We start from the raw sequence: 16516 nt of genomic DNA, 5'->3' as shown, positions 1-16516 counted from the left end.
TTCTGCAGATTTCTTGGATTTTCTCTTGTTAAAACTGCCATATGTTCATCAACCCATGGTTGAACTTCTTCACAATTCTTCAGCACATAGAATTGAGCTTCTCTATGCTCTAAGATACTAAGTTCCTTGTATGCCCTTTTACAACTAAACTGGCCAAGTACTTTGAACACAGCTATGCCTCGCATAGGTTCATTCTTGCCAGGGTCAGAAATCTTAGAATTTTCATCTAAATATCTCCCCACAAGGGTCATTGCTTCTTCAGAGATATAACCCTCAGATATTGACCCCTCAGGATGTGCTTTGTTTCCGACATAACTCTTTAGTGTGCGCAAATATCTAAAATTGAATTTTTAAGGAATGTTAGAAACCTACATATAGAATACTATAAGGCAGATTCTAAGTTGTTGTCAATTCTAAAGGGCTAACCTCTCAACAGAGTACATCCAGCGATATTGAACTGGTCTGGCTAACTTAGCTTCATGGGCAAGATGAACAGTTAGGTAAACCATCACATCAAAAAAAGCCGGAGGAAAAACTGTCTCTAATTTACAAAGTGTTATTGCAATCTGGGTTTCAAGTTTGTCTAGAACGTCCACCTTCAATTCCTTCGAACAAAGCTCTCCAAAGAAAATACTTAGATGTATCAACGGTTCACAAACTTCTTTGGGCAAAAGCTCACAAATTGCAAGTGGTAGCAGCCGTTCTATTAGGACATGGCAATCATGGCTCTTCAAGCCATAAATTTTGCAATCTTCAATGTGCACACACCTTCCAATATTTGATGAATACGAATCAGGCAACTTGAGTTCTTTCAAGAACTAACAAACAAGTTGCCTTTCATTCTCCTTCCTAGTCTTTGACAAAGTATATTTGACTATCGGCATCACAAACTTGTTGCCCACTCTACGAGGATGAAAGTCTCTCTTGATACCCATAAGTTGAAGATCAAGTCGTGCATTAAGATTATCCTTTGTCTTTCTATCTAAATTTAACAGTGTACCCAGTATATTATCGAAGACGTCTTTCTCTATATGTATTACATCTAAATTAGGACGTAACAATAATGTCTTCCAATAAGGCAACTAAAAAAAAATGCTTTTCTTTTTCCAATTTTCAGCCACCTTGTCATGCTCAGACTTCTTTCTCTTTTTAGTATTGTTCCCAAACTCCGTTTGTTCAAAAGTCTTGAATTCTTCCAGGACATCATAACTAGAAAGTGGCTTAGGTGCTTCGCCAAGTTCCCTGGTATTGTCGAAAGAACTCTTATTTCTTCGCCATGGATGATCATGCGGAAAATAGCGGCGATGACCCATATAGCAATGCTTGTGTCCATGTTTCAGCCTCTTAGAACTAGTTTCTCTGTGGAAACACGCACATGCTAGTGCACTTTTAGTGCTCCAACAGGATAACATGGCATAGGATGGATAATTATTTATTGTCCATAAAACTACAACAGACAACTTAAAGTTCCGTTTCTAAACCACATCAAATGTTTCAACACCCTCTTCCCACAATTCTTTCAACTCTTCAATTAACGGTTCTAAGTATACATCAATAGAATTTCCAGGGTATTTAGGGCCTGGAATAAGTAGAGATAACATCCAATTTGAATGTTTCAAAACCATCCAAGGAGGATAGTTATATGGAATGAGAACAACTGGCTAAGTACTATAGGAAATGTTCATATTGCCGAACGGATTGAATCCATCACTAGCAACTCCAAGCCTGATATTTCTAGCATCACGTGTAAACCATTCGTGCTCCTCATTAAATGTCTTCCATGCCATCGAATCTGCCGGGTGTTTTAGGACTCCATCATCAAGTCGTTTCTCTTTATGCCACCTTATTGCTAGAGCTGTTTCTTCACACATGAAGATCCTTTGTAGCCTAGGTTTTAATGGAAAGTATCTAAGTATCTTCTGGGGTACCTTCTTCCGAAGGTTATCCTTTTCATTCCCCTTCCCCTTCACCCATCCTTACACTTTGGACATTCATCAAGATCAGCAGCTTGCCCCCGAAACAAAATGCAATCATTCACACAAGCATCTATCTTCTTGTAATCTAATCCCAAATCTCGAATCACTTTTCGAGCATCATAAAATGAAGTTGGACAAGAATTTTTCTTCAGAAATATGCTTTTTAGAAAGAGCAACAAAGCATCAACTAAATTGTTGCTCTATCCATAGCGACATTTCATTAGAAACAACTTGACAATGAAAGATAACCTTGATATCCCACTGTCCGGATACAGGCTTTGCTCATAATCCCTCATTAGCCTCTGGAACCTCTTTTCCCCCTGATGAGGTTCTTCTTCTATATTGTCATCTACGTTGGTAGCGAAATCTCTCGGCGTCTCCCCTAGTGTTTCTCCTCTAAAGATGTTATACAACATCTCATAAGTGGCAGAATCATTCTCCCTTTCACAATCAATTTCATTTAGATCAGACACATCTATAGTGGATGTATCTTGAAGTATCTCACCATGATGCACCCATGGTTTATAAGAGGTCACTATCCCCCATTGGCGCACATGATGATGAACTTCATTTCTAAATTTGAACAAAAAATTGTTGTATTTGGGACAAGGACAACGTATTTGATTTTTCACATCGGGTTGAGAGAAGGCAATATCCAAAAATAATTCATCGAGGCACTTCCTAAACTCAGGAGTACGCCTATCAAAATTAACCCAATATTTCTGGAAATTGACCATTGGACTAATTTCTGTAGGAGACGAGAATGGATAGAAGGATGTAAAGAGTGAAAAAAAGAGAGCAGCATGACATAACATAGCATCACAGCGACTATCACTTTCAAAATCACCAAAAAAAATGCAAAAAATAGAATCAAGCAGGTTACACACCAATACTTTCAACCACAACAACATCAGCATAAGCAACTAACAATATTTTCAACCACAATATCAACAGAATCAAGGTTCAATATTTCAGCTAAGATTATCAACTAACAGCATATTTAACAATACTCCAATAAACTGAAGTTACCTTTAGCAGAAACGTAATCGAACCAGACCAGACTAGCAGGAGAAGAAGGACAGCCGAATCAGACCAGCAGAAGCAAAGGACAACGCCGGATGAGCAGAGCAGAATAAACTATCCTAAATTAATGCAATGTAAAATACACAAAATTAATAACAAAATTTAATCAATATTTCTATGTTACTAAGGATCACGTAGTTACCTACTTTACTTAATTCACAAACACAATAGTATAAAAAAAACAGAATCGAAATCACTAAAAAGAAAGCAAAAGCTAATAACACTAATATAGTCAAACAGATATAAAACTAATATTTTCAGTCACAATATCAGCAGAATCAAGGTTCAATACTAAATTAAACTGCACTTACCTTCAGCAGAGGAGACGATCGGAGCAGACCGGCAGCAGATCAATGAACCACGGCTGAACCAGAAGAAATTAAAGACTGCTACACAACACCAAAAGAAGACCCTTTTATTAAATCTTCGTCATTTCACTATCAAGCTAGGAGACAAACTTTTTAGTGCTAATAAAAATTTCTTCTGCTTTATTATCTAACTCAATTTTTCCAACTTTAGTATATAAGCCTCAAGAAAGGAAAAAGAACAAACAGAACAACATATTGAATCAGTTAGTTTTACATACAGATACAGTTAGGAATTAGCATCAATTTTTCTCTTCTAAACCTACAATAAAACAGCAAGAATGAAGTCCACAAAATTAATATAGAATAACTACATATTAGAAAATAAACTCACCTCTACACTGCAGAATGTCAGAAGCAGAACCAAACTCAGCACTCAGCGACGGTTGGGGCCGTTCCACCGTCGAAGACGCAGGCTACCGGTGAGGAGAGGTGACCGCACGAGCAGAGCTTCGGCACGAACAGAGCTTCGGCACGAACAGAGCACAGCCAGCAGAGGACTCACCTAACAAGATGACCACAGAAACAGAGGTAGCAGATACAGAAGAGGCACGACGCGGAGGCAGACAAGGCGGAAGGCAGCGGAGGCAAGACGGCCAGGATGACACAAACGGAGGTGAGCAGTGGCGCAGACGACGCAGATTCGAGGAGCGACTAGAGGACCACGACGCCGCCGGAGACGTCTCCCAGGGGCTACGTTGGTGACTCTTCCTTCGGCAGCAGCTCCATTTTCCCTCGCAGTAGGGTTTGTAGACGGCGCGATGGTTGAGAGTGACTGAGTGTGAGGCTTCGAGTGAGGTGGGGGAATGGGGGAACCTTAGGATTTTTTTTACCATTTTACATTCACTAGCTATTAGCCCTTGCGTTTTTACAGTGCATTTAGTTTTTTAAATTTTTTTGGAATATTTTTAATTATTGTTATTTATATTTATAAATTAATAAAAAAATTTTAAATTTCACAAATTAGTTTTAAGTTATCTTAAAATTCTGATTATTAAAAATTATATACTAATTTTCTAAAGGCATATAAATTAATATTTACATCATTTAAAAATTAATGAATATGTAAAAAATAATATATAAAATATATTTTAAAGAATTATATAAAAAAAATTTTTAATTTCTGAAACAAAATAAAATTATTTTAAAAAAATATATAGACAATTTTTTTAATTCTTAAAGTTTTTAACATTTTGAAAAAAAAAAATTATAAATTATACATATATTTTGTGACACAAAAAAATTTGTTACAAACAATGTTAAATTTGGTGACAAATTAATTTTTTGTTACAAAATAATTTGAGTTTTTCAGACAAAAAGATATTTTGTTACAAAACATTTGCATTTTTTGAAACAAAAAACTATTTTGTTACAAAATACTACGAATTTTTGCAACTACTTTATTTTTTGTTACAAAATATTACAATATTTTGTAACAACACACCAGCGCGTTACAAAAACTACCATCATTTGTAACAAAATAAAATGGATTGTTACAAAATATCTGGATGTTTTGTAACAACTTGTAATGTTGTTACAAAACATAATTTTTTTTATAACAATCAACAATTATTAATACAAAAAAATGGTTTTTTGTAACAATTTTAAATTTGATACACATTTTTTGTTACAAATGTTCCATTTTCTTGTAGTGTAGTCCCGTTTACTAATTGGAGCTAAGTTTCATTGATATTTTAGAATTTATAGTATACTCCCTTCTTTTTATCCTATTTGATTTTCAGTTGCTTGGGGACAAGCAACAATTTAAGTTTGGTGTTGTGATGAGCGGATAATTTATATGCTTTTTGGCATTGTTTTTAGGTAGTTTTTAGTATAATTTAGTTAGTTGTTACTATGTTTTTATTATTTTTTTATGCAAAATTTATATTTCTGGACTTTACTATGATTTTTTGTGTTTTTCTGTGATTTCAGGTATTTTCTGGTTGAAATTGAGGGACCTGAGCAATAATCTGATTCAGAGGCTGAAAAAGGAATGCAGATGCTGTTGAATTCGGACCTCTCTGCACTCAAAATGGATTTTCTGGAGCTACAAAAACCCAATTGGCACGCTCTCAATTGCGTTGGAAAGTAGACATCCAGGGATTTTCAGCAATATATAATAGTCCATACTTTGCTCAAGTTTTGATGACGTAAATTGGCGTTTAACGCCAAGTCTTTACCCTATTCTGGCATTAAACGCCAGAACTGGCATAAAAATTGGAGTTAAACGCCAGAAATAGGCATCAACTTGGCGTTTAACTTCAAGAAAAGTCTCTACACATGGAAGCTTTAATGCTCAGTCCAAGCACACACTAAGTGGGCTTCGGAAGTGGATTTCTGCACTATCTATCTTAGTCTACTCATTTTCTGTAAACCTAGGTCACTAGCTTAGTATAAAAACTACTTTTAGAGATTTATTTTGCATCTCATGACATTTCACATCTGAATTTTGTATCTTCTACGGCATGAGTCTCTAAACTCCATGATTGGGGGTGAGGAGCTCTGCTGTGTCTCGATGAGTTAATGCAATTACTTCTATTTTCTATTCAATACGCTTGTTTCTGTTCTAAGATATTCACTCGTACTTAACCATGAAGAATGTGATGATCCGTGACACTCATCATCATTCTCAACCTATGAATGCGTGCCTGACAACCACTTATGTTCTATCTGTAATAGCTTTAGTGTATATCTCTTGGGTTCCTGGTTCAGGAGTTTGATTGCCTCTCCTGACAACAGAGTGTTCAAATCCATAAATCCAGAGTCTTCGTGGTAAAAGCTAGAATCAATTGGCAGCATTCCTGAGATCCGGAACGTCTAAACCTTGTCTGTGGTATTCTGAGTAGGATCCAGGAAGGGATGACTGTGACGAGCTTCAAACTCACAAGTATTGGGCGTAGTGACAGACGCAAAAGGATCAATGGATCTTATTCCAACACAAGTGAGAACCGACAGATGATTAGCCATGTACATGGACCTTTTTCACTGAGAGGATAGATGGTAGCCATTGACAACGGTGATCCACCAACATACAGCTTGCCATGGAAGGAGCCTTGCATGCGTGAAGAAGAAGATAGGAGGAAAGCAGAGACTCAGAAGACAAAGCATCTCCAAAACCTCAATATGTTCTCAATTACTGCATAACAAGTATTTTTTTATGCTCTTTTACTTTTTACTATTGAAATTAAGAATTATCATTGATCTCTTAACTAAGAATTACAAGATAACCATAGCTTGCTTCAAGCCGGCAATCTCCGTGGGATCGACCCTTACTCACGTAAGGTATTACTTGGACGACCCAGTGCACTTGCTGGTTAGTGGCACCGGAGTTGTGAAAAGTGTAATTCACAATTTCGTGCACCAACTATAAACCACCCATAGCAGATCTATAGAAAATGAAATCTTCAAACTCATCAAAACCTGCAACAATCAATTTCAAAATATAGAGCATAGAGGTAAACATAGGTTTGGAATTTAACATGCCAGCTCTTTGTAAAAGACCCTTAACATATTTTTGCTGGGAAATATGTCGTTCTGAATCAGTGAGTTTTTAAATTTCTAAACTTTACAACATTTGGGTCTATGGCCACGATTTTTTTTGTCACGGTAAAAAACTATGATCATAGACCCTCTATGGCCACGGTTTTTTACCTTGACAAAAAAAAAAAGCTATGGTCACGATATTTGGAAAAAGGGTGACCATAGAGTACTTATGGTCACGATTTTTAAAAGAGGGTGACCTAAAAGGGTCTATGGTCACGGTTTTGTGGGGTGACCTAAAGGGGTATATGGTCACAGTTTTTGGGGTGACTTAAAGGGGTTTATAGTCACGGTTTTTTACAGTGACCAAAAAGGGTCTATAGTCACAGTTTTTCGAAAAAAGGTAACCTAAAAGGGTCTATGATCACGGTTTTGGGGGTGACCTAAAGAGCGTTTATGGTCATGATTTTGGGGGTGACCTAAAAGAATCTATGGTCACGGTTTTAGGGGTGACTTAAAGGGGTCTATGGTCACAGTTTTTTACAGTGACCAAAAAGGGTCTATGGTCATGGTTTTTCAAAAAAAGGTGACTTAAAAGGGTCTATGGTCATGGTTTTGGAGGTGACCTAAAGGGGTCTATGATTACGATTTTGGGGGTGACCAACAAGGGTCTATGGTCACGATTTTGGAGAGTGGCCTAAAGGGGTCTTTGGTCACGATTTTGGGGGGCGACCTAAAAGGGTCTATGGTCACGGTTTTTCGAAAGGATGACCTAAAAAGGTCTATAAACACGGTTTTGGGGGTGACCTAAAGGGATCTTTGGTCACAGTTTTGGGGGGTAACCTAAAAAGGTCTATAGTCATTATTTTTCGAAAGGGTGACCTAAAAGGGTCTATGGTGACGGTTTTGGGAGGTGATCTAAAATGGTTTACGGTCATGGTTTTAGGAGGTGACCTAAAGGGGTATATGGTCACAGTTTTGGGGGTGACTTAAAGGTATATATGGTCACAGTTTTGAGAGATGACCTAAAAGGGTCAATGGTCATGGTTTTTCAAAAGGGCAACCTAAAAAGGTTTATGGTCACAGTTTTAGGGGATGACCTAAAGGGGTCTATGGCCACGTTTTTGGAGAGTGACCTAAAAGGGTCTACGATCACGGCTTTGAAAGTGACCTAAAAGGGGTTTATGGTTACAATTTTGAGAGTGAATTTTTTAACTAAATTAAGTTTTGATAATTTGAGTTTAAATTAATTAAGATTTTTATATATTTTTCATAATTTTAAATATCTTATATATTTAAAATTTAAAAATTTTAATAATTAAAAACTAATAAAAATTTAGAGGTTTTACTTTAAATATTAAAATTTTAAATCTAATTTTATAAAAAAAGTTAAGTTGAATACTATTAATTTTAAATTAAAAAATATTTAATACTTAAAACTAATTAGTAAGTTGACAAATAAATATTGTATTTTTAAAATAATTTAAGTAAATTATGGTTGATTTTTAATTACTATTCTACCTTCTAATTTTATTAAAATTTTTACACTACTTTAATCCTAACCCTAACCCTAACTCTAATTACTATTCAAGAATATTTTTATAACTAACTCAAATTTTGATTATATGAATATAAATTAATTAAGATTTTTATAATTTTGGGTATTTCATATATTTAAAATTTAAAAATTTTAAGAATTGAAAACTAATGATAATTTTATATGATTTATTTTAAATTTAATTTTATAAATAAAAAATTAAGTAGAATAATATTAATTTTAAATTAAAAAATTATTTAAAACTTAAAACTAATTAGTAAGTTAATAATTAAAATTAATGAGAATTTTATATAATTTAATTTAAATATTAAATTTTTAAATTAGAATATTTAACTGAAAATTAATGAACAAATTGATAATTCAATAATATTTTAAAAATATTTTTTAAAGGATTAAATTAAATCTTAAATTACTCTATATCCTAATTTGATTAAAATTATCAAACTTAACCCTAAAATTCAAATTATATAGTAACCCTCACAACCCTATCCACTAACCCTTACCCCCTCATCCCCTTACCCACAGTTAGAAAGAAAGAAAGAAAGGAAGGAAGGAAGAAAAGCGAAAGAGAGGGAGCAGGGTGAAGAAGAGAGGGATGTGACGACGCCGGCAGGGCTGGGTGCTGCTGTCGCCATCGTCGTTGTCAGAACCGAGAAGGAGTGGGGGGGACGTTGAGAGAGAGGGACGTCGTCGAGTCAAACGTAAGAGAGAGAGAAGGGGCCACCGCAATCTACACTGCTGCTAGAGGGATCGTCGCACGTGCTTCTGCCATCAAGATCGCCATCATCGCTGTCCAGTGTCACCGTTGTATCGCCATTGAAGAAGACAGGGAGAAGAGAACGCAAGCGAGTGGCCCAGGGGGAGGAGTTGCCGCTGTTCGTGCCTCCCGTCGCTATTGCTCCCTCGCTGTCGTCACAGTTTGGGTAGTCACCGGAGGGAGACGTGGCTGTCCGCGCCGCCTTCGGAGCTGCTGCTTGATTCCGTCGCTATCTGCGTGCTTAGGTATGTTTGTTCCCTCTTCCTCTAACCCCTTCACCCAATAATGTACCAAATTCCTAAGCTAAAAACCAAATTAAGTTTTACGATTTTTTTAAGTTATAATCTGGTAACTTTAAATCTGATAGCTTAAATGTTTGAATGTACCCTACTTTTTGCTTGCTATGTTAGTTGTTTCTTGATAGAGTTATTTAACTTTTTGCTTTGCTACTGGTTGCCGTGTTTTTCAAATCTTGCTGCTATGTTGCTAATTTGTTAATTTGTTAAATTGTTAAGTTGCTCATTGTTGCTGTGTAGTTGTTTCTTATTAAATTTTGTGCCATGTAATTATTGTTGCCTAGTTGTTTTACGAAGCTGAATCTCTTTGCTTAAGTTAATTGATGCGATGTATTAGTAACTAAGCATGGATCTTTTTTATTAGAATTTTTATTTTTATTTTGTTGCTGATAGTTTTTACTAATTACTCAATCATTATAGTTTTCTATGTTTCAACTGCAATGGACTAAGCAGTAAGATGCCTTTTTTTTCTTATGTATTTTATAACTTGATGAACGGATTTTTGCTAGTAAAGAATTCACAATAAATTCTCGTTGCTAGTATAGTTTCTAAACGAACAAAGAATCCTTTCATACAAAAATTTGGTTGTTACAAGTAACAAACCCTATAAAAATAATAACCGAAGCATTCAAATCTCGGGTCGTCTCTCAAAGAATTGCAGGAAAGTGTAGTTATTATTGGTTACGGGAAAGTATCTTTTTGGGGTTTTGAATAAGGAACAAGAAAAGTAAATTGCAAGAATAAAACTAATAGCTAAGAAAGCTCTTGGCAAGGTATGAAAATTAGAAGTCCTATCCTAGTTATCCTTATCAATTGTGATGAGAATTGTCCATTGCTCCCACTTAGTTAACCTCTAACTATGAAGGAAAGTCAAGTGGATGAATTAATTTGATTCCTCAAGTCCTAATCAACTCCTAAGGAAAGACTAGCTTTAGAGGGATCCAAATTAACTAGCAACTTTTAATTATCAATCAACAAAAGAGTTTGATAACTCAAGAGTTTTCAATTACTCAACCAATGCCAAGAATATAAAAATCTAACTTAAAACCCTCCCAAGTATTTTATCAAACACTTGGAAGGCACAACATAAAAACATAAAAATTAATAAGAGATAATAAAATCTAAGCAACCAATTGTAAGCATCAATAACGCAAATAGAAGAAAGCAATCATAAATATGAAATACCTCAAATTGCATTAAGTAGAAAATCAAATCTAACAAGAGAATTCATAAACTAAATTGGCAACATAAAGTAAATTAACAAGAGAAGATAAATAAACTAAGGTGCTAGAATAAATAAGAGTAGAAGAGAAACTAAATCAAAGTAGAGTAGGAATCTAAAATTGAAAATAGCTAGACCTAAGAATCCTAAAACCTAGAATTATCTGAATGAAAGGTTGTATGAATGAATTGTTGTGATTCTCCCACTCTGCAGCTTTTATTCTGTATTTTTCGGGCTTGGAACTGTGCCAAAAGGAGCCCAGAAATCGCCCCAGCGCTTTCTGCAATTTTTGCACGTGGCGCATGTCAGCGTACGCGTCGCTTGGAAAAAATTCTTGTCACACATACGCATCAGTCACGCGTACGCGTCGCTCGTCTTCTGCGCCAGTCACGCGTACGCATCGCTGCCAGCTTCTCAAAACTTCATTTTCGCACGTTCCTTCCATTTTTGTATGTTTTCTTTCCATCCTCTAAGCCATTCCAGCCCTATAAAGCCTGAAAACACTTAACAAACAGATTACGGCATCGAATGGTAATAAAGGGTAATTAAAATTGACAGTTTAAAGGCCTAGGAAACATGTTTTCAACTATATCACAGAATTAGGAAGGATTTGTAAAACCATGCAAATTATATGAATAAGTGAGCAAAGAATTGATAAAAATCACTCAAATTAGTCCAAGATAAACCATAAAATAGCGGTTTATCAATCTCCCCACACTTAAACATTAGCATATCCTCATGCTAAGCTCAAGAAATGCTATAAAAGGGTGAAGAGGAATGGTAAAGCTTATGCAATGCAACCTATTTAGATGTGAGCCACCTACATGCATCATGCTATTCTAATTACTATATATATATATATAAGAATACATGTGGTCAAATTGAGTCAAATCTCCAAGAAATCATATATGCACAATCAAGGGCTAAATCAATCATATCAAAACACATTCACTCTTGAGTTGAGTTAATCAAAAGGGTTTACAACTTGCAAGACACGCAATAATCAAATATGGACATATGGAAATGAGCCATTGAACCCTCACTAGATTTGTATATGCACTCTCACAACTAGAAAATGGATTAATACAGACAGATTTACAGACGGATTTAGTCTTTATTACAGACGGATTTTTGGTTACCGACGGATTTTGTCACTCTGTAAAAGCCCCGTCGGAAATTATTTACCGACGGATTTTTTTTCCATCGAAAAATTACAGATGGATTTTTAGCAATTACCGACAGATTTTCCCTCTGTAAATTTTCTATCCATTTTCCAAAGGCGACGAACTTTCCGACGGATTTTCCGTCTGTAATTACAGACGGATTTTCAGACGGATTTTCTGTCTGTAATTACAGACGGATTTTCAGACGGATTTTCCGTCTGTAATTACAGACGAATTTTTCGACAGATTTTCCGTCTGTAATTACAGACGGATTTTCCGACCGATTTTCCGTCTGTAATTACAGACGAATTTTCCGACAGATTTTCCGTCTGTAAGATAAAATAGAATTTTTTTTAGATTTTTTCATTGCAAAATGAATATTTTAAATTTGTTTTCTAAATTTACTCCATCAAACACTGTAAAGTGAAAAAAGAAAGCCAAAAATCACATAAATAAACATAATATTCATTACATGATACCTATAAAATTGGATGTTATTTTTCAACATCATTGGCCAATATCTCATTGTCTTAATAAAAAAATACCAAAAAAAATAAGATGACCATCCCAATGTTACATGAATGTCACAAATTACACTTAGCACTTAAAGATAGAATAATCTAAAATATTAATAGATAACTAAGTTGCATTAGCAGCATCAAGCTCCACATTGAAAGTTAATCTTGACATCTCCTGACTGAAATAAAATTAAAATCCGAATTGGAATTGGAGTAAATCAATCTATGCCAAAGAATCAAAACATAGAAAAATAGAGAGAACAACAAAAGCAAACAGAGATCAGAACAAAAATAAAATAATTAAAGGGTTCTTCACAGAGTGCGGAATGAAAAAGAACATTTAAAAGAACTCACCTGGGCTAAGCAAATTCAAACCAGCAGGATGATTCTGCACACACGCCAAAAAACCCTCAGACGGTTCAGCAAATACAACTCATCGTAAGATTCAACAACACTAGGGAAATTATAGTTAAGAGAAGGATCAAGTTAAGAGAAGCTCAGGGAATTTTTAAGCGAAATGCAAAATGGCTCCACTGAAAAATATAATCTGATCAAGATTCATGTCATAAGAGTTCATTGGATTCACATACCTGTAAACTACTTGTGCCGCAGCCTACAACTGTGATAGTCCCACCGGTAACAGCTGCACCTGCGAGGAAGTAGCTGGCACTAGAAGCATCGCCTTCAACAAAAGCATTTCCAGGAGACCTGGTAGGAAACTTCCAATTATAGTCACAATAATTTAATTCTAAAATCTTTACAACTCAATAATAGAAACTTACTTGTACTTTTGACCTCCGTGGACCAAGAACCTATCCCAGTTACCACTGTGCTCCACATGGACTCTAAAGCGCTCCATCAGTTTCAAAGTCATATCAACGTAGGGAATAGAAATCATTTTATCGATAATCTCAATTTCAACATCACTAAGGGCCAAAGGAGCTGCCATGAGCAATGCAGTCAAGTATTGACTGCTAATTGATCCAGACAACTTCACCTGCAAATAAGATGAATAAAAGCATTTGAAAAGGATCAAATAAACACCGGTTACAATATTTTTCTTCAGCGAAGTTATAATTAAAATACCTTATCTATGTAAAGTTATCGAGAGTTTGTAAGTAACTTTAGAAAATTAAGCAATCCCATTTCGAAGGACAGTCCATGACTCAGTTCTCAATTTGACCGAAAAATTATAAAAGTGATGGATAAAGTTTGATAAGAAAAATCCTCATCCAATATTCCTCTCACTATTTAATTCAAGAACCAATCAGTGGCTTGTAATTGTCATTCTAAAATAGAAGAAAGATCAGTCAGTTGACAAGCTTTATTTTCAATGTATGTTTCAAATTATTCAGTATCACTAGAAAGAGTTTTATCCAACTAATATCATTAACTAAAGTTTGTATGGATAATTCATAGAAATAAAAAATAAAAAGAGAAAATTAATAGTTAAAAGAAGCAGAGATGAATGAAAGAGTTTGAAGTACCTTCCAACATCACCAGGCTTGACCAAACCAGAATTAACCCTAAGACATGGAACAGAAGCAACAGTCTTAATCATTTTAGAAGCCTCTGTAAAAATAATAGGTGAACCTATTTCTAGCTTTGGACCCTTTGCTTGCAGTTCTATGTTATCTTCTGATGAGTCTTTTGATTCACACTTTACAACAGTAACAACATTTGCTCTTTGTAGTTGATTGTGTTGGAAGAAAGAAGTGTCGTGAAGCTTTGAAAAAACTGAAGATTTAGTAGTAGTAGCAAATGAATAAGGTAAAGCCATGATTAGTTTATGTAGAGTTATCTTTATTTTCTTCTAAGAACAAAAGGAGTAATTGAAGGGCAGGACAATCTGTTTGGGAGCAAATTAGATATTTGTATGGTTCATATTTGAGAAGGCCACTCAAAAGATAACATAAAAGAATAAAATATTGAAAAAATATTATTACTCTTTTTTTATATGATAACAGATTCCAATGTATGTCTGCATAAAGTACAGACCAAACACCTGCAGAGGAGAGTAATCCCTTAAGTTCCATGTCCAGTAGTACTAAGGAAAGTAAGGCACACGGAACCTTTTAATTTCCCATTTTTACCTTGTAGACCAAGTTATCAGCTCGTGTTTACAGGTTTTCATTGTGTTCAAACATGATAAGTTTAACAGAAACCTTTTAAGTACACTTACCATTATGCATTTGGTTCCACTTGACTTTAAAAGCTGAAGAGGAACAAGAGTAGCAGGTTCTAGAGCCTGAAATAGAAAAACAGATCAGGAAAGAAAAGGAAACAAGATGATTGCAGATAAATTATCTATAACAGAACAAAGATATGTTTACTATGCCTAAATTAGGAACTAATCTCAGAAAACATCATAGCTTACAGCAGGTGAAGATGGAACTCCTTGTCCGTGTGGATGTGGCATATGTTCTGAATAAGTACAGAACATGTCATATCAAAATGTCTCTGAAAATTCATATCTGACATATGTCAATTAACCAAAAAAAGACAGTTAAAATATGTGAATATGATAGAGACAGTTATAATATTTAGCTTTCCACACAGAGATGTTCAAGGAAACAAAGTAGGAGACCTGAGCTCCTTTCATCCAGTCATCCTCCTCAATAATTTTAACTTCATATCTTGGTATCTCTTTCAAACCAATAGAATCAGCAGCATGTGAAATGCTCATATTTATATCCTCACCTTCAAGAAAAATGGAACTAACACAAATCTGCAGAGTTAGAAGTGTTTGAAACAGTTCACATAAAATGAGTGCCTTGATCAGATTAGAACTGCAGAGTACCTCTTGTTGGTATTCACCCTCTGATATTGTCGGATTCCTGAAGAACCAAGAGAGAAAAAAAAAAGAAGCAAAGATCATATTCACATTCATACCAAACCCACCGAAAAGATCATATTCACATTCAAATTTCAAGGGAAGTTGAGTAACTTAATTGAATAGAGAAGCTTCTATTCTAAATTACTAATCAATATTAAGCTGCATCAAATATATAAAATTATATGTGAATAACAAGGAGGTAATGTTCATTTTAGTCCTTTGACTAAGTAGGAATAACTCCATTTAGGCAGACACTTAATCAAAGCTACCACACACATTGAAATATCTATTATTGTCAAAACAGATTTGAATGTAATGCTGCATCTCAATGAACTAAGCAATAGGCAAAGTGCGACACTGGTTTTGAAAGATGAAGAGCCTAAAATCAATGAAAAAACAACCTATGCATTAAAAGATAAGAAGCATACTTGTTGAGCTAGCTCCCTGGTAGGAGAGAGCACGAGGCAAAGAGAACATTGTAAATTAGAGACTTGGGCAAGGAAAACCATTTGATGAGAAAAACTGCAGCCAAAAACAGAATTCAATAAGCCATTGATTTGCAGCAACAAATACATATATGGACAAACGATACTGATTTCTAACCTAATTGGCAGCTGAGATAGGTCCGAAGTAGCTTATTGCTTATTGCAGCAACAAATACATATATGGACTTCTATTCTATTTTATTTTATTTATCTAATCACTAACACAAGTTGCATTAAAGACTTTACACCCACGCCATCACTAACTCTCAATTCCTAAAGCAACAAATACATATATGGACCCTGCATAATCAAATTTCAAGGGAAGTTGAGTAACTTAATTGAATAGAGAATCAATTTTCAGTAATTCACATGGCATTCCTATACAAGGATACAACAAGAACCAAGCAAAGAGAAGGTCCACCCTATTTATGGAGTCTCTCTAAGAGATGTACCAGGTGGTCCAAACCCACTTTATAATTGATCAACAATCTATCAATCTGCTGCTTATCAAGTTAGACAGATTTTTTTTGCAGGCCTATAGTGTGTAAAATATTCATTTTTCCATTAAAGATGTAAACATAATCATTTTGATAAGATATCATAAGTCAGAAATAACTTAATCACATGCTAGTTTAAACCAAAAGTGTAGTTATTTAAATATCAAATAACAAATAACAAATAACTTAGAGCTTGGATTAAAATTCAAACCTGATAACTTAGTGGAGCTGATCTTGCAAATCTATTGAATGAAGCTGCTATATTGGCTGGTCGTCAGGG

The 16516-nt window shown here is 34.9% G+C and overlaps 1 protein-coding gene across 1 annotated transcript; it reads right to left on the bottom strand.

Moving 5' to 3' along the window:
• Nucleotides 1-12373: 12373 nt before the first annotated feature.
• Nucleotides 12374-14001, bottom strand: LOC148573757 (3-phosphoshikimate 1-carboxyvinyltransferase 2-like). The gene is made up of 4 exons (XM_088505442.1): nucleotides 13906-14001; nucleotides 13201-13415; nucleotides 13009-13126; nucleotides 12374-12597 (listed from the first exon to the last, which is right to left on the bottom strand). The coding sequence occupies exons 2-4, from the start codon at nucleotides 13365-13367 to the stop codon at nucleotides 12559-12561; spliced, it is 324 nt and encodes a 107-aa protein (XP_088361568.1). The 5' UTR covers nucleotides 13368-13415; nucleotides 13906-14001; the 3' UTR covers nucleotides 12374-12558.
• Nucleotides 14002-16516: the final 2515 nt, after the last annotated feature.

The sequence above is a fragment of the Arachis ipaensis genome, chromosome B2, assembly GCF_059453495.1.
Source record: "Arachis ipaensis isolate K30076 ecotype BB chromosome B2, ASM5945349v1, whole genome shotgun sequence".
NCBI classification, from domain to species: Eukaryota; Viridiplantae; Streptophyta; class Magnoliopsida; order Fabales; family Fabaceae; genus Arachis; species Arachis ipaensis.
The sequence above is the reverse complement of the archived record's forward strand: the minus strand, read 5'-3'. Positions and strand labels throughout refer to the sequence as shown.